At 40.9% G+C, this 18,156-nt stretch overlaps 1 protein-coding gene across 1 annotated transcript; it reads right to left on the reverse strand.

Moving 5' to 3' along the window:
- Positions 1-234: 234 nt before the first annotated feature.
- On the reverse strand, positions 235-7,061 carry FAS (Fas cell surface death receptor). The gene is made up of 9 exons (XM_054163652.1): positions 7,029-7,061; positions 6,726-6,891; positions 5,611-5,745; positions 3,514-3,628; positions 2,989-3,053; positions 2,544-2,624; positions 2,350-2,486; positions 1,887-1,911; positions 235-757 (listed from the first exon to the last, which is right to left on the reverse strand). Exons 1-9 carry the CDS (start codon positions 7,059-7,061, stop codon positions 342-344), a joined length of 1,173 nt encoding a protein of 390 aa, XP_054019627.1. The 3' UTR covers positions 235-341.
- Positions 7,062-18,156: the final 11,095 nt, after the last annotated feature.

An 18,156-nucleotide genomic window follows, 5' to 3' on the forward strand; every position in this document is an offset into this window, starting at 1 on the left:
AGCAAAACATTACATTAAGTAATGCAGGAATGTACCCATTGAGAGTAAACCTTTTCTTCAAATGACTACTTCTTTCTTTTTGTAAATGAATCCTATAGCTGGACTCTTCTATTTTACCTTTTAGTAAATTAGCCATAAAACCTCTCTCAGTTCTTAACCAAAAAGTCCCCAAAACCCCAAAACTTAAAACATTTTTGAAGGCTATTGTTATAAAACACATAATTACTCCTTGCTTATAACTTTCTTGAGTCAGAACTGACAATGAAAATGGTGTTTAAAACCTTTGTTTATATTATTAGAAAAATATTAATTCAGTCAGAAATATTTTGCAAATGACTATGTTATGTCTCTTCCAAACTACTAGAACAGGTTTTGCTTAGTTTAGCACTATCGTTGCAAGAGTTTCTGTCTTCCTGAGTGCAGGTGTTGCTTTGCTCAATGTCATTATTATAAGACTGTCTCCTCTCCTGACAGCTAGAAACAGCTGCCTTCAGCTTTTGCTCGATTTTATCAGCTGCAGTACGCATTTTCAACTTTCTTAAGCTGGTTATTAGGGTTCCATAGGCTCCTTTTAACCCATGTCTTTGATACCAGGTTTGAAACAGCTTAATCTTCTGTTCAGATGTATCATTACAATAATCCCGAATATGTTGATCTATGACAGATTCTGACACTAGGTGGTAACGAACAAATGTCTTGACATCTTGGAGCGTCATCTCCTCCACAATAGCAGCAATATGGCTGCTCAGGTCAATATCTAGGAACACAAAAAGAAATTAACAGTCTTGGAACTTTTATCTTACTTTTGTTTTGTCATCTGCACTCAGAGTCAATATTTTTCCTATTCAATACAGATTAAGTTTCACATATTTAAGACTCAGCATGTTTTATATGTGATTTTCCTAAAATATATTGCAGGTCTGTTCCTACTTAATGCTAGGTAAGTCAAATGTTTAGGATTGTATCCACTTGAAACAGAATCTCAGTTCCCTCTGTAACTTACTCAGTCATTCTTTACCATTAAAATCCCCTCATGTATCTATTTTGCTCAGAATAGTATTGGGAAAGGTCCTGAAAATAGGATAGGTATCCTGTTGTGATTCAGCCTTGGAGCTTATGTTGTTTTTGAACTGTGTGTTTCTGGTGTAGATTTGCCCTTGAACATAAATTAGGTTTGTGTTTCTGTGATGCTACTTCTCGGTGTGGGACTACACCATTGTCATCATTATCTGTGATACTAGAATAGAATAGAATAGAATTAACCAGGTTGGAAGAGACCTTCAAGATCATCGCGTCCAACCCATCATCCAACACCATCTAATCAACTAAACCATGCAACCAAGCACACCATCAAGTCCCCTCCTAAACACCTCCAATGATGGTGACTCCACCACCTCCCTGGGCAGCCCATTCCAATGGGCAATCACTCTCTCTGTGTAGAACTTCTTCCTAACATCCAGTCTAAACCTCCCCTGGCACAGCTTGAGACTGTCCTCTGGTTCTGGTGCTGGTTGCCTGGGAGAAGCGACCAACCCCCACCTGGCTACAACCTCCCTTCAGGTAGTTGTAGAGAGCAATAGAAATCCAGATGCTGCCTCCTAGTGTCTGTACCACATGCAGAACAGAAATTCACCAGTGGTCAATTAGTAATTGCTTCCTATACAACAGAAATTCCTCCTCAGGCAAACCTTTAATGATACCACTAAATGCCTTAATAAGCATGGTATGAACTGGCATTTCTTTAGTAAGTGTTCACGGTCTGCTAAAATAACAGCTCTAGGTAGTGGCAAAGTCTACATAAAAAAACCCTTAGCACAGGATTTACACTGTCTGTTTGTTTGGGTTTTTATCTTCTGCTGAACTTTGAGAAATTACTTGTCTCTTACCTGTGCATATAAGGGGTATGTTCTCCTGCAAAAAAAAGTAGTAATGAGAGATTAGTAGAAATAAGTTTTACAAAACCACCACCTTGTATGACTTCTGTCATTCTCATTTAGCTTTTTCTAGGATTCCCCTGATTGGATGGACAGGCCTCTTTTGACTTGAGTGAACTTGAGGAATCACCTTACTATGGCTATTGTTTAGAAGTGTGCAGGAGGACACTGTGGTCAGTGAAGGCCTGATGACTTATGAAGTTTCACTCTTGGACATGTAACTTAGGAAGTACATCAACAAATCCTGAAGAAATAATGCAATCTTTCCCATACTTCTCTCAAAAGAGTTATCAGAGTGAAATTTACTTCATTAATGTTACAGATGGGAGGTATGCACGTACTTGGAAGTGTCAGTGTAATTTAAATGGAGCAAAGTTCCCTGCATGAAGCTGAGGTTTTTGTGATCTATACTCACATAAGGAATCTCTTGTTTGAGGACTTCACCTATATTCTCTTTCCTGGTACGACCCCTCTGTCTTCTCTTCCCTGCAACAGAAAAATATAGGACAGAGTATATTTCCTCCTCTGAACTCCAAGAATACAAAATTACATCTGACTATGCAACAGAAAATCTTATTCAGAGTATGACAGGAATAAGGAATCACTTACAGAAGAATATTACTCCAGCTATTACTGCCAGTAGCGATAACACAATTATCAAAGCAGTGACCCACCACGGCAGTCCCGTTTCTGTTGAAACATTGGAAATGTTACATGAAAGTTAAGTCAAGAAATGCAACACACTCTGAATTTTAAACAAGACTGCATCAGATTATAAAAGCCTATCTGTTACTTTATAATGGCAGAAGCTATGTCTTTGTTGAAGTCTTACCTATCATGAGTCACTTCTAAAAGGAGTCATAGCTCCTACATCTGCACACTGATGGCAGGGGGGATAAAAAGCAATCATGCTCTGCAGGTCAGCACAGGGCCCAGCAGATAAGCTGCCCTTAGCTCCCAGGAATCACTATGGGCCATTGTGTAGAACACTACAGGTTTGATAGCCTCTCAAAATACAGTGGATGATGGACCATGCTAGGTCTTAAAATGGTACCTTTCATTTTGCACACAGTGTCTGAAGTTGAAGTACATTGTTTTTCAATGGCACCACTTTCACATCTGCAGAAAACATCAACAAAAATTATTATGGGATGGTTTTTTCTCTATATAAACTTTGTTGAGAAAGCAAATAAAAATCTTGTAGCAGTTTTTATCAGATAAATATTTCATATACAAGTATGTTAGAGTTTGGAGCTTAATAGTTATGGAAAGGTAGAGGAGAGGAAAGAGGCACGGAAGTATTTTCTAGGTGTAACAGCAGATCACACAAAGAGAACAGGAAAGCTCAGAAACTTCATTACATCTTTGAGAGAAGTACATACAGACTTGGTGGACATGCCTTTAGAAAGGCTGCATGGATGCTCAGTCTACTGACTGAGCTAAGGCATATCAACAAACTGAGTGCAAAAGAAGACTAGTATGTTTTCCTTCATTACCTTTGTCTTGAGACTCTCTGGCAAGCATGTGTTAACTTTCAATATTAACCATTTCATATTTAACAATGAAGGCACAAACTTACATGGTACATGGATCACAATGGCTAGTACATGGTGCAGAAGGATTGCAAAAATGGTTCTCTGCACAGGCACACTCTGTGTTTCGTGCTTGGGTACAGTTCTTTGCAACCACCAAACCTACAACAAATACCTTAAAGTTTGTTAGGTTGAAAAAGAAGGCCTTAAACCCAGGCCTCTACTCACAAGTTCTTGTCCTCAAATGAGTGCTTTTAGCTCTACTACTGCTGGCACTGGTGAGGCTTAGCGATGAGAACATCTGTTTTACAAGGAGCCCTGCTGCTGGAAATACGGTGATGGCAAAGAGACCTCTGCTGGCCAAGAGCTCAAAAACCTGATTACACAATAAACTCGTTAAAAAGAGGATTCATTCATTTAGCACTGTCAAATGTTGTCACCTTCTTTTTCCCATTCAGAAGTGTAAAGCCAAAAGGAAACTTGGAAGATCCCATAGCCCAGCTCCCTGCTTGTAGTTTGTCAGGGAGAGTAAAGAACCTGCCTCTAACAACAAATTTTATCTCGAGTACCTCCAGTGGTGAGGAATTCCACTCGTCTCATCAAACATATTTCCTATTTAAGTATCAAACCAAGAGAATTCATTTTCTCCTTTCCTTAGTGTATATGATGAAGCTATCTCCATGTATGAAAAAATAATTTCTGAATTAAAAACTACAGTAAGTATCTACTCACTATGAAAGCTATTTTCATAGGCATATAAGAATCTAAGTGATTTTTTTTAACTTATCACATTCAGTTCCCTGTTGTAATGGGAGGCCATGGCATGTTTCAAAATTTGATGCAGCTCTCCTGTGAAACCAGTGCTGAAGCCATTCATGGAAATACCAGTCATGAATGATCCTAAGAATGATGTTCGTGGAACTTCAGGGGTAGCTTTTCTCCTGTGTAATGTTTTCTGCTGACTTCTCAACTACATGACTGCTTATGAGATAAGGTGACTAGTCATGCCATCATGCTTTTTTCCCCATTCAGTATAAATAACAGTTTCCTTTGTGGCAATGTAAAAAATACTGTATTGTTTTGCTGTACCCAACTTCATTACCAAGCCAAAAATGCTTCCTACAGTAGCTAACACAGGATAATTTTCTAAGTATATGAAGGTGGTACAGAAAAGGTAAAGCATTGAAGATTAACATTCCAGCAAGTGATCTGAGTACAACTACACTGGACTTCAGAGCTGCCTCTCCCCTCACTAAACTTGATTTTGGATATGAGGAATGTAGAACTATCATTCCTGAAGTCCAAGTACAGTGGAACCACAGGGTACCTGGTGGAACTGTTAGGAGCTCAGTTTAATGAATGAAAAAAGAAAAAAAAATATCTGGTTTTAATATTTATGCAACAGATATTGAATTTCTGGAACACAGTGTCCCCCCAAACATGCTCATGCTCAAACAGATACTAAAATGATTAGGGTAGGGAAGGACTTGCTACCATCCCTTCCCACAACTATAGATGCTGGTAGTCTTTGTAGGGAACAAGACCACAGATAGCAGACAGGTTTGTTTGTGTTTTCTCTAAAGAGCATTGCTTGCCTCTGCTGCCAGACTGAATACTAGGGGAGGTGGACCACTGGTCTGACCCAGTAAGGCATGACTCATACTCTCATAATTTCACCCCACACTGACAGAGCATCTCGAGTGTATAAAAGACATCACTCCATCAGCTTCAGCAATTTAAAATAATATTATTAATTACATGAAACAGCATGAAAGAAACCACTGGGAATTCTCCCATCTCTGCTTCTCACACCTCCCTTCTTTCAGATGGTAAAAAAGAGAGAGCACTTTTCTTCCTTGACTCTAACCAGTTTGTACAGGGTCTGTTTTGCAAGGACTATATCTGCCTTTGCTCAGCCAAAGTAAAGAGAAATGACTGACCAGCATAGCTTGTCCTTCTTCCTACTTTGTGCTTGATGAAAGAGAACTGGAGAAAAAAAATGTATAACTTTGTCATAAAGTCCTTCATGTGCTATCTCTAAAACATTTTAATTTGCATGCTACCCACTATTCAGGGATTGTTGACACCTTTTAGTCAAATCCTGTAACAAAAATAAGTTGGAGTTGTTATTTCTATAGACATACCGAATATGCTGTCACATGAAGAGCATCTCAAACACTTGTCCATCTGATTGGCATGATCCATGTACTCCTTTCCATTTATACAGGGAACACAGTGTTTGCTAATATCTTTTGGGCAGCTGATATTTTTAACAAAACCTGTAAAGACAGAAAAACAAGAATTAAGATTTACAATACCTTAGGACAGATGCCATCGTCTCTAAAACCTAGGTCAGACTTTCTTTTTAATCTCTAATACTTTTTTTTTTTTTTTTTTTTTTTAATTTACAAATGTGGGCAGAATCTGTATTCCTTTGGTTTACATATGTGCTTATCAGGAAAGTAACTATTCCCCCCACCCACCCCCCGCCTCCAATTGAGAACTGAAGGAGAACACACCAAATAAAATGGACCATGCAAAAATGGAAACCCCATAAATGTATGGAGTCTTGTGGGCAAAACCCTGTGCTTGAAATCTCTTTTTAACCTCTTCCTAAGATGTGCATGTAATTCTTGGCTCTTTTGTGACAAGCATGTTATGTAAGAGATACTACTATCTGTAGTGAAAAGATATTGGTACACTAAGCACAAGAAATACTTTTGAGTGTCTAATGTTCTGTAACAGAGAGAGATGAAGATAAAATGAAGCATTCCATCCACAAAACCCAAGCATGCTTCTAGAATAGAATAGAATAGAATAGAATAGAATAGAATAGAATAGAATAGAATAGAATAGAATAGAATAGAATAGAATAGAATAGAATAAACCAGGTTGGAAGAGACCTTCAAGATCACCGTGTCCAGCCTATCATCCAACACTACCCAATCAACTAAACCATACAACCAAGCATCCTGTCAAGCCTCGCCCTGAACACCCCCAGAGACGGCGACCCCACCACCACCTCAGGCAGCCCATTCCAGTGGGCAATCACTCTCTCTGTGTAAAACTTCCTCCTAACCTCCAGCCTAAACCTCCCCTGACGCAGCCTGAGACTGTGTCCTCTTGTTCTGGTACTGGTTGCCTGGGAGAAGAGACCAACCTCCCACCAGAATAACCAATATCCCACCAGAAAGCACTTACCCATGTTGTGATTTTCACTCTCAATGACTTTTCAACACAGTGTGATAATGATACTCACCAGGTTTACATTTCCTGCAACACTCAGCATCTACATTGTATTCATCCTGGTTACATGTAACTTCTCTCTTAGCAATGATCCTCCTGAGAGCTGATTTTTTGTACACTCTAGGTACTGGAGCTTCAGTATTATTTTTACACTGTATTTCAGTAATTAAGATAACCACCTAGGAGAGAAGAACAGAAAGTTGTTATTAAAAAAACCCCAAACAAACCAAATCTAAAACAAAACAAAAACAACCCCAAAAAACCTGTCAAGGACTGTAGGTGTGTTTTACTACTAGCACAGAGTTACGTGAAGTACCGTTCCACTACTGCTAAACGTATTGATATTCATCCCTTTACTAAAGCTGTTCACTACTTCAGAAGAGCTAATGGACAGTGATTACACAGATTTAATGGGACCAACCCTACTGCCACAGGTACTGACCATTTGAACATTGATGCATTTGTTGTAACAGATGTCTTCAAATGCCTAATTATAGTGCAAAGCAAAGGAAATCCCAGTATTTCCTGGAGCAGTTTTCTCTGCCCTAGATCACTGTGCCTTTCTTAGCCAGAATAATTAATAGTTAATATTTTTCTATTATTGGGCAGTAGTATCTTTATTAGTTGTCACTGTCCTGCCTCTTCTCATCATAATAAAGTACAGTGGACCAGAAGCCAAACCATTCTTTTGCTATTTTGTGAGTAAGGTGGGGAAATGAGAAGGATAGATCCATCATAATTTGTGTTCCCTTGGCAATAGTTTGTAAGGAATCCTGCACATGCTTTGCATGCAATAAGTATGAGATGTCCACAAAATGGAATTATGCAATGCATGTGTGCTGGGTAGCTAGGCTTCTTCCTAGAGATATTATGTAGGACAGCCTGAAGACAGCCTGCCTTTACTTAATCCAGTTTCTGATAATAATTTGGAGTGATTTGACAGTTTCATAATTTATTTTAATTGTGTGTGTTGCTAGCTATCTGAGTCGAGCTGTAACAGGAAAAAAAAGGCAATTCTTGTCATGAAGAGTTTGAAGTCTTAACATCTAAGGTGAGTTCTGCATTCATTGCTCTTGCTCTTCTTTAAAAAAAAAAAACCAAACAAACTGATTTGTATTTTACAAAACATTTGGGAATACACTGTGAGGGATAATGAGGATGGGGGAAACGATGCCTGGGAAGAAATGGAGCAATGCTATTCTTCTTGGCAAAACAAAAGAACTAGCCAAGTTGTGAAGCAGAAGGGTGGCCAAGGTTCTTTTTGGAAAGGAGATTAGTTAGGAATGAAGCATAATACAATGAAGCTTCCAAATCTTCATATTGATGGCGCACTTCATCCAGTCCTACCAGTTACAGAAGCACTTACATTTCAAATCAGTGTGCAAGACACCTTTACTACAATAATTTATTTTCTATTTTCTCTTGGATACTTTAAAGATGTTAATTCAGAGTGACTGGTTATCCTTGGACACTTTTGAATTGAAGCTTAATATAAATGTGACTGTATCTGTTAAGGCTAACAAAAAGATATATACATATTTAAGGAATTCTCTAATAATGCAGGGATTGGATCTTTTTATTGTTACACTTTTTTTTTTCCCCTGCCAGAGGATGATATTTAACGACTGATTAATTCAGTCTTCTTGTGTGAAATCACTTGGATTCTGACTGTAACTTTTAACAGAAGCAGAAAACTCTTCAATTACCTTAAATATTAACTTACTGAAAAATGGGTTTGATGCTCTAGTGAAGGAAGTGCTATCTGTGGCTAAGTAATTGAAGTAATGGATTCGACCACTGTCTGCAGACTTCTACAAGTAGTCACTTCTTTTGATCCTCTATTCAGAGATGAGAAAATGAAAAGCATTTTCTTTCCTTATCAGCCATCTGCTTTACAATTTGTATACTATTAGCTGCTAAATTGAAATGAAGAAGGCCTTTATTTGTACATGAAGGAAAAGCTACAACTGCTAAAAAAGCAGTTTAGCACTTAAGAAACTCTGGGTATCAATACTCAACCCACCACTTCCTCTGTGCTCTGACTCTTCCGCTGCTGCCAAACCTTTGAGGGTGCTTTTCTCCAAATCTCAATATAATGATATTAAAAGGTTAGAGTTAATACAAGGCTTTAACAGAAGCTGTTAAATGGATGTGCCAAATTAGTGTGATTTGTTTTCCTTTTGTCTTGGAGAACTGTCTTACTAAAAACTGGCATCTGGTTAAAAAAATCATGACATCTGATTAAAAAAATAATTACTAAAATGTAGTGAAGGATATATATATTCAGCCTGGTTTGGCTTTCTGTGAAGGAGGGTGAAGCCTTGCCACTTCCATCACTTGCTCCTCTGCCACGTCAGACTGGGGCAAGGGAGAGGAAAACACTAGGGGGACATGCACTGCCCTGCTGAAACCAAACAGAACTGGCAAATCATAGAGCACACACAAAACTTCCTGTGTCATGCAAAAAAATAGGATCTAACGAAGGAGGGAAACATCTTTCTAGATGACTAGTATCAGTAAAACTTGGCAGTTCGTTCATTTTACGATGTGTGTGCATTTACTGAATGCATGCAATTACAGCATGTGCACAGGCACAGCTCAAGGAAACAAACCTCTTTGACTCCTATTTAATGCTTTTATACAGATGAGCTATGCTGATTCTGTGAGGGGGGATAGAAATACACTTTTTGATGAAAGCCCTCTGCTGCCACTTGCAGGGATGAACTTCCTGGTAAACTTACAAGAAGTGGGGATCACTTCTCAGAACTTGATGTTTAAGCAGCACTGAACACTTACCTCAGCTCTGCTCACACGGATGTCTTACGCTGCTTTCCCATACAAGGAACAATGAGAAAACTGCGGAGACTTTTCATACCAATATCCTAATTTTTTTAACCTTTTTATGTCGACCTGGATTTGGATCTTAAAAAAAACAATCCATTTGCTACATAGAGATTTTGGTGCCTTACAGTTAAAAAGAAGCCAATAGACATTTAGCTTCTTACACACACCTTAACTGCTTTCCTTGTTGTCACAGAGCAGTGAGTGCTAATAATGGAAAGGAAGCACTTTAGGGGCTTTTACAAAACCAGGGGTGATAGGTACTTTTTAATGATGTGTACACTCAAACAACAGCTGTACGTTTTCAGCCTAAAATGACTCATGGAGGCCCTCTTCTACTTTTGTCATATTCAAAGTGAAGACTTAGTTCAATCTAAGCAGTCAGTGAGTGAAAAAAAAATTAAAATCTATCAGGAATAGCTAATCTTAGCTGAATTATCACATAAGCCAATTTTTTTTTGTTTCTCTCCTTTCACATTGTTCAGGCATTTAAGAGAGCTTTCTGCCTCCTCCCTCTCCTTCGCTCCTACGGTGACCTCCAAAATGCTTTCACCAACAGGCGTCTGCTAAGGAGACTTATAAAACCTATTTTCCTTCTGTGTTCCCAGGGCAGAGTGACAGGAACTTTAGTTTCTTTGCAAACTTATGCCATTTTGGGATTCTCAGGCCTCTGATTCTTCCTGTATCAGACTATTGATAATGCCATGGTTAGGTTTGTTTGTTGTAGTGTTTTTCCGCAAGGCAGATGTTGATAGCAAACACCAAGATAACCACTGAAAATAGCATCTGATGTTCTAAAATCATTTATGAGAAGAATGAAAGGAATCCAGTTCCATTTTTTGAACTCCAACAATAGGAGTTGATATTTCCCCACAACTAGAAGCATCCCAGGCTTCTTAAATTTCAAGTGGGATGTACAAAAATCACAATCAACAAACTATTTTCATGTTCTGGTTTAATCAAGTTAGTATGTCAAAGGGTCCTCAGGTTCAGTGATTTATAAGCACTGGAACAACATGCTAATAGAACACCCCCGCCAAAAATGTAAAAAAAGGAGGAAAAAAGGTACGTGGGAGTGCTGCAGTCTTTATAAGCGGTACTGAAATTTGAAAACAAGTGGAAAATAAGAAGTTATATTTATTCTCTGGAAGAAGTGTGAAAACCAAGTATTTCTTAACCTTAATTTATATTTGAATCATATTATTTTTTAATTTATATTTTGGATAGTTCCAAGATACTGAGTTAGACTGACATTTCTGCCAGCTGTTTGCCGCAGCTGCCTAGGAATAAGTTCATAGACGGTTCTGTCAGCAGATGAAAATCCTTCTTTACTCTGGTGCTTTGTGCAGGAGCACAGATCTAATCCTCTGCATCATTTTAAAGATATTTCCTTCCTGTTATATAGTGAATCAAATCAGAATCTCAGAAGCTTTTAACACTTGATTTTAACCTGCCAAACCCCAAGAGCAAACTGCATTCATCAGCAATGTAAATGCACAGCAAAGATTTTGAATGTGAACTCCAGTGAGTTCTCTCTGAAACAGATGAGAATTGGGGGTTGTGGGGAAACCAATGTATATTTCATCCACACTTCCAGGCAGGGCTGGCTGCCACCTGCCTGAGCCCTGCTAGCCTACCTCTGGGCTCTCTCAGCAGGGCTGCTGGGGTTCAGGCATCTGCACTTGCCTGTCCCTAGGTCTCCTGCCCAGGAGCTTGCTGCCAGAACTGCCATTTGGCCTCACACACCCAGACCAGTGGGGATCCCTGTGCCAGCACTGCAGAGTTACCTTCCTTGTTGACAGTAGTTCTTCGACATGAGTATTTACAAATGCAGCTTCAACGCTGACAGACACGTGACGTAACCTCTGAAGCTGCAGAGACTCATGCTCTGTGTTGGGCTGATTAAGGCAAGAAAGGAAGGCCCTGCCCCATCACTTCCAGTAAATGCTGCACTTCATTCCAGGGGACTGGACCTGTTCCGCTAGCTTTTCATGCGACACTGTCACTAGACGTTCAAAAGTCCCCTGCTAAAGGTATTCTTTACCAGATCACTTTGCTACAGATCCCGGAGGTGTGGCACCAGTCAGCTTTCACTACTGTGGTCTTTGCCCGGGCAGCTGCTTTGCCACAGCTCAACAGTGCTCTCTGCGTGAATGCGCAACCTGCCTCGCCAGCGTCCCCGGCCAGCTCTGGATGGCTGCGGACTGAGGCCACCGCCAGCTGTCCCTGGGTACCCCGCAGCTACGGCACACGAGCCAGTGTCTGACAGCCACCTGCGTCCATCCCCTTTTTCTCTTTCCCTGTGCTCTTCCATAACACGTCCTTCCCTTCACCAGGCACTCTAAGAAGTGACTGCAAAATCATAAAGTGACTGAAATTAAAGGTGTTGATTTTTATAAAGGAGTGAAAAACCAAAATTCGCCTAAATGAATTAGCCGAAATCTCGAAGAAGAAGTTCGTTGCGGCCGGAGGCGTCCACAAACTAAGCAGCGCCTCCCGACCGCCTGCCGCACCACCCCGCGTCCCCGCCCGGCCGGGGCTGGCCCCACCGCCAGGCTCCCGGCAGCCCGTCCCGCTCACCCTCTCGGGCAGACACTTACGAGGAGCAGGGGAAGAAGCCCCCGGGCCATGTCGCCAGTAGCCAGCGCAGTCCCGCACCTCCGACAAGCCGGAAGCAGCGCGGTCCGGACGGCTCCTCCCATGTTAGTAAACACGGCTGGGGCCCGCCCCGGCCCAAGGCTGCGGGCTCGCATGGGCAGGTGGCAGAAAGAACTGCATCTCGCTCTCAGGTGCTTGCGGCGTCGGGAGCCAGCTCCGGGCAGGGGCTTCTGCCCCCGAACGGCTCCGCAAGGGTGGGACGGCCAGTTCTTCCTTCACTGACCACTGTTCTACGGAATGGAGGCAAGGGGACGCCGGCTCCTTTTGGATGTCTTCGGCACAACGCTCTCCACGGGGATCTCAATTGTTTGGGCTATGTGGGGTCGGTGTACCCACCTGGCAGCCAGCGAATAACCAGGCATGGCCCTGAGGCCACTAAGTAAACTACCAACAGGCTTTGGGCTATACATTATTTGTACAGCTCTGTTGCATCTTCATCCTTGGTTCAAACATATTCTGTGACCCTTGTAACAAGCATTGGATAATGTTACTGCAAAATGATCACAGTGGTATCAGTCCTTAAGTCAGCAGCTCTTACTGAGTACAGTTTTGTAGTTGAATGCTTTGGATTTTGTTTTCCAAATCTTGTTATACATTAAAATGGTGATCCTACCATCTGCACGCTTTGCTGTAGGTTTTGAGGACCGGAAATGTTCTGTAATCACTGTAACTAATGTCTATCTTGTAGCAGTGTGGTATGGCCTGGTTCTGACCACTTGAGACTACCCTTCTCCTTTTCTAAAATACTACTTATAATCACCTCAGTGGTATAGTGAAAGTTCTTGGCTAAATTATGTGGTAGTGAAATGCTGTGTTGGCCCAAACACCCCATTTTGTGAGTGGAGAAGCTGGTAGGACAGCACGGACTTGGGAAAGCAGTGCATGACTGGAAAGCTTTATGAACACACTGGGGGTTGTTTAATAATGTTAATTTTTTTTTTTTGTAAGGCTGCTGCATGGTGTTACATCAAATCAGATCAGGGGATTCTGGCATGTAGCACATTCGTGCTGTACACAGGGCTGTGGAGCCATAGATGCTAGTGCTTTTGTAGAAGAACCTCACTAGCAACAAAACAGAGTGGAAACCCCACAGAAGAGAGTGGAATAAAAGAAACTGAATTTCACAGCAAATCTCTTTGTCCCCTCTAGCAATTTTCTGGAAGAGGTGCTAAAGGAGAATGGAGAGAAGCTCCTGTCACTCTAAAAGAAAGCTGAAACAGATGTGTGTCCTTCCTCTTGTAATTCAACTTCTTGACACAACCCTGGATTTGTGATTTTGTTCAACAGACCCAGTTTGGTGACGTCAATGCATTCTTCACAGCAGGGGAAAAAAAATAATAATCATTTTTCAAACAAACCAAGCATTTCCTTAGACTGGAAAAGCAAGTTGGCTGGGTGCCTGGTGGCTCCTACAGCCAATCACTATAACCTTACCATAAATGTAGATATGTTTCTATCTTAGGGTTGATTATTGACTTTATTTTAGCCATGGGACCATGCTGTCCCTGTCCTCTGTGTGTGCATTCTACCAGTGAGTTCTGAGATCCTGAATGCTGCATTATTTAGTAAACATTTTGCACATCACATGGGCCCACTTAGAAGTTGACTTTTTGACTTGGTATATTGTAAATGCATCTCTTTTAAACGCAGAACTCGCAGCAGGCAGCTTAGCTTCAGAAGTTAGTTGGTGCACTTTTTTCCTGACTAACTGCTTTTAGTTGTTTTTGTTTTGTGTTTTGTTTTGCTTTGTTTGTTTGCTTTTTAAGATAGCATTAAACGTGGACTGTCATATGTGTAACAGATGAACTGTAAAAGCTTTTGCAATAATGTGCTAAGGACACTCAATGTTCTCCAGAGGTGAGGAAGTCTTCAAACCTTTTCCCTTCAGGCACCGCCTGGACAGACCATGACTAATTTAGTCTGTGAGTAGTATTAGTTTCCTGTATGTCAGTTAAATCCATGACTGAATACTCATCCTGAAGATGAGAGAGGAGAGTTCTGTAGAGAAACGTCTGGATTTAGAAGGCAAATGTGAGTAAAAGGAAGTCCTTAGTTCTGCTTTTAACCTTTGAGCTGAAGACGGCAGTAACAGGCAGACCAGATGTTTATTTTTGATGTTGAGTAAGTAATACACAGCCATCCTTCAAGGAAAAAAGTTTTAATGATAATTTTAAAGTTAACTAAGACAATTTTATTGAAGAAGGTGGTGGAGAGGAGAAGCTAAAGGAAATATTTAAAAAGACCTTAGCATACTGTAGTTGATCAGAATTTCAGAAACTGTGAGGAATATTGTGTCTTTTGGGACTTAGTTCCACCAGTTTGCTTTGCTCTGTCATGCTTCTCTTTCTATGATACAATCCAACAAGTTAGTCTAGTATGCTTAGATAAAGACTGAGACTACAAAGTCTCTTGGTGTTTTTGTGTATCACTTTAGCTTTGAAATACTTGTGGTGGGGGAAGGGCAGAGGGACAGTGATGTGAAAGGTTTTATCCCTCCCACTAACATCTGAAATGCAGTTAGGCATCCTCTGCAACGTCAAATGCTCTTCAGAATGAGAACAGGATGCAGTGATCTCACTCTGGATGTTTGTCTCGAGAGCATTGTTATGTGCTTTTAACCAGGGCTTTTGCTTCAGGCAGGTGATCAAGAGGTAAATTCTGGTAGACACAGGCTGTTTTGGTAGGAGCAAGGTTTGGAGGTGGTGGGGCTTTCACTTTCCCTGCCTTCTTCTACTCACCCACTTCTACCACACATCTGCACAAACAGACAAAAACAAGAGGCCTGTGTAGCTCATACAGCTACAGGAGTGAGTCATAGCTTCTCTGTTCAGCTACATAGCCTACTGCATAGTCAAACTTGTATAAGCATGAAGCAATTGAAATGAGTATGTAATACAGAGTAATTTCTATTGGTATCAAAACACTGTTGATTTGTTTTTCTGTTGGTGGCTCTCATCAGCAATTAAATGATGGGCTTAGAATGCTGTGTGACTCCAGGGGGTTCATAACAAGAAGGGATATGCTGATCTTTGCTGCCTGAAGGACTCTGTTAGGTTCCCAGATAAGATGTTAGTGATATTTTTCCACTGAATCATTTCTCAAATACTTCTTGGAAGCCAAGTATTTCAGAAGAGGCACCCTTTCCACACTGCACAGTGGCTACCTCTCCTACTGTCAGCCAACCCACACACACAGAAATGGGAGACTGCAGAGTGAGAACAGCAGAATGTGTGTTTCTGGTTCCCTGGGATAGGCAAGAGAGTCTGGTGCCAGTGCAGGCCACAGCATTATCAGCCATAGGTTTCCTGTGCATTTCTCCCAGCTCATGGGGTGCTCAGAAACCCTCTGTCTGGAGGTAGCCTGCTGAGAGGAGAGCAGTTAGTCAGTTTCACGTGAGAAGTGTGGAGGGAATTGCATCTCTTTGCTGTAATAGTGTGAGGAAATTGACTTACCTTCTAGAAGAAGGTTTTGGACCAGCTCTCATAAAATAATTTCAGTGAGCTGTGGTTTTACTTGAAATCAGTGGCTAGGATTTCACTGCACATGCATAAAGCAGATGAAAAGAGATGTTATATCAGTAACTGGGGACTTCACTCTCTCTGGGAGACAGGGCTGGGTACTAGCCACTTTTTCATCAGCCCTCTGGTCTGCCCTGTTACATGGCAGAGCCTGGTGCATCTTTGCTTGGTGCTGTGAAGGGCTGTTGCTAATACAGCTTGTTCCTTGCTCTCCCAGCTACTGTTCCTTTATTCCTGAATGACCTGGTAAAACCTCACATGTTTTCTTTTCGGGGGGGCTACCTGAAAAACATTGTCTGATAAAACCAAGACTACAGATGAATAACTGTAAATCATTAAAGTCAACGTAATAGGGAAGGTTTAACCCTCATGAAAACAGCAGCTTGAACTGTGTGAGAAGAAAGAAAGAAAACAGATGTTAGCCTTTTTTTCCAAGTGTGGCTGTACCCTGTCTGCCCCAGCCCATTTTGCTGAGAAGGCCTGGCCATTTGCAGTGCAAGTGACACTGTTATGAAATACTATAGGAAGACAGTTTCATTTAAATACCATTCAGAAAGGAGGACACGTGTATGCAGAAGGCCTGCTAATTACATAATTTAATCCTTTTATTAAACAGTGTGTTCATGCTGTGTAGCACAGGCTAATTATAGTGCAGATGAATTATTTATATTATGCTGAAAAGGTCTGAACATTTGACCTTGTAAGACAGATAAATGCAACGCACTAACAGGCTCTAATTAGGAAGCTGAAAGATTTGCATGTGGTTCCAGTATCCTGATGTGGAAACTATCCAGGCATTTTCAAGATCCTTGGGCAGAAGTGTTTTGCAGCAGTAAAAGGAGTGACTGCATCTATTCAAGCAGTTACCAGCAATGAACTGAAAGAAAAGGAAACTAAGGAAGTGCTTACAGAACTGACAACATGGTAGAGACTGTAATTCTAAGACAGAGACGTACAAAACCTTTCATTATATTTAGCACTGTTTACTGACTGGCAAGAAGAACAGAACACAAATCTGTAGGATTTAGCATTTTCTTCCTGTAGGTACTCAGGATACTTTTAAAGTCCTAAAAAATGCAGTGAAACCAGGCAGATGTTAGCCTTCTATGGAACGGAGAGCTGTGTGCAGTGAGAGTTGTATCTGTACGGGTTCCTAAGAGGACTCTGTATGTGTGTGTGTGTGTGCGCAATGCAGGATAGTCAGTATCTGTGATCTTATCCTGTTTAAGAAATGGATCAAAAAGCGGCTGAGGTTGGAGAAAACTTCAGCTGGGCTATCGATGGGTTAGACCTGATCTTTTTCATCCTCCACAAGGACAGTGGTACAAAAATTGGTCTTGAAATAGGCTGGAATGAGAAAAAGCTTTGCAGAATGTTATGTTTTTTCTTACTTCTGAAGGATTGTTATGTTTGTTCCAGAAATGTATCAAAGTCTCTCTTACAGTCATAAAAGTTGAAAACCAAAACAGTGTTATTTGATCTGATGTGGAATTCAAACACTTAAAGGCAGGCATGTAAAAGACACTTAATGGAAGAGGGAAAACCCTCCATTTGACCAGAAAATGCTGGTACACTTTCTGAAAACCAATCAAATTATTAAATAAGAATTAGCTTGTTATCAGTACTTTCCTATAGTTCTTAGGACTGTAAGAAAGAGGAAGAATGAACTACCTATATAACTAAGATGCATCTGCAAAGCAAAGGTGAAAGACCTGCTGGCTTCAGTCTTCTTGTGAGACCTAAGGAGCATTTAGGGAGAGGTTTATAAACTGAAAATGCTGGAGCATGACTGAAAGCTGTGTGCTGAATTCTTCTTCTGGACCACCACAGTAGATAATGGGAGGGCCTTCCAGGCCCAAGCAGCAGCCAGGATGCGTGCAGGAAGCTGTGACAGTGGCACATTGATGCATACAGGGCAGAGGAGAGCACTGGTGAGTCCTGTTCTTCCTGCAACCTGCAATGAGTTAGGCACCACTTTGCCAGTTGTATTTGTCTGCACCTTGATTTCATGAACCGAATTGTCATTCAACAAAAGTGCAATGGATGCAGGGGGAAAACCTTTTGCAAAGGTTGGAGATGCAGAGTTTTCTCAAGGCTTCACATTATAAACAGGATTCTGCTGGGGCGGACTTTGTAATATCCTAGATTTCTAATGTAGATTGCAGCAAATTCTAAAAGAAATTGCAAGTTCTCTCTGGGATGTTTATCTGTAGCATGTTATTGTTCAGATCACTGATAAAGGCATTAAGGTGCATAGATAGTGATGGGTAGAGAAGATCCCACAGAATCACACCCACTCAGTAGTGTTTGCCCTGCCCTGCTGTGCTGTGAGACTTCAGCTACCCAGTTCTCCTGCTATGGTGCATATGCATTCTGTACTCACCTTATTTTTAACCATTTGATGCTTTAGAAATTAAAAGCATTTAG

The sequence above is a fragment of the Dryobates pubescens genome, chromosome 8, assembly GCF_014839835.1.
Source record: "Dryobates pubescens isolate bDryPub1 chromosome 8, bDryPub1.pri, whole genome shotgun sequence".
Lineage (NCBI taxonomy): Eukaryota > Metazoa > Chordata > Aves > Piciformes > Picidae > Dryobates > Dryobates pubescens.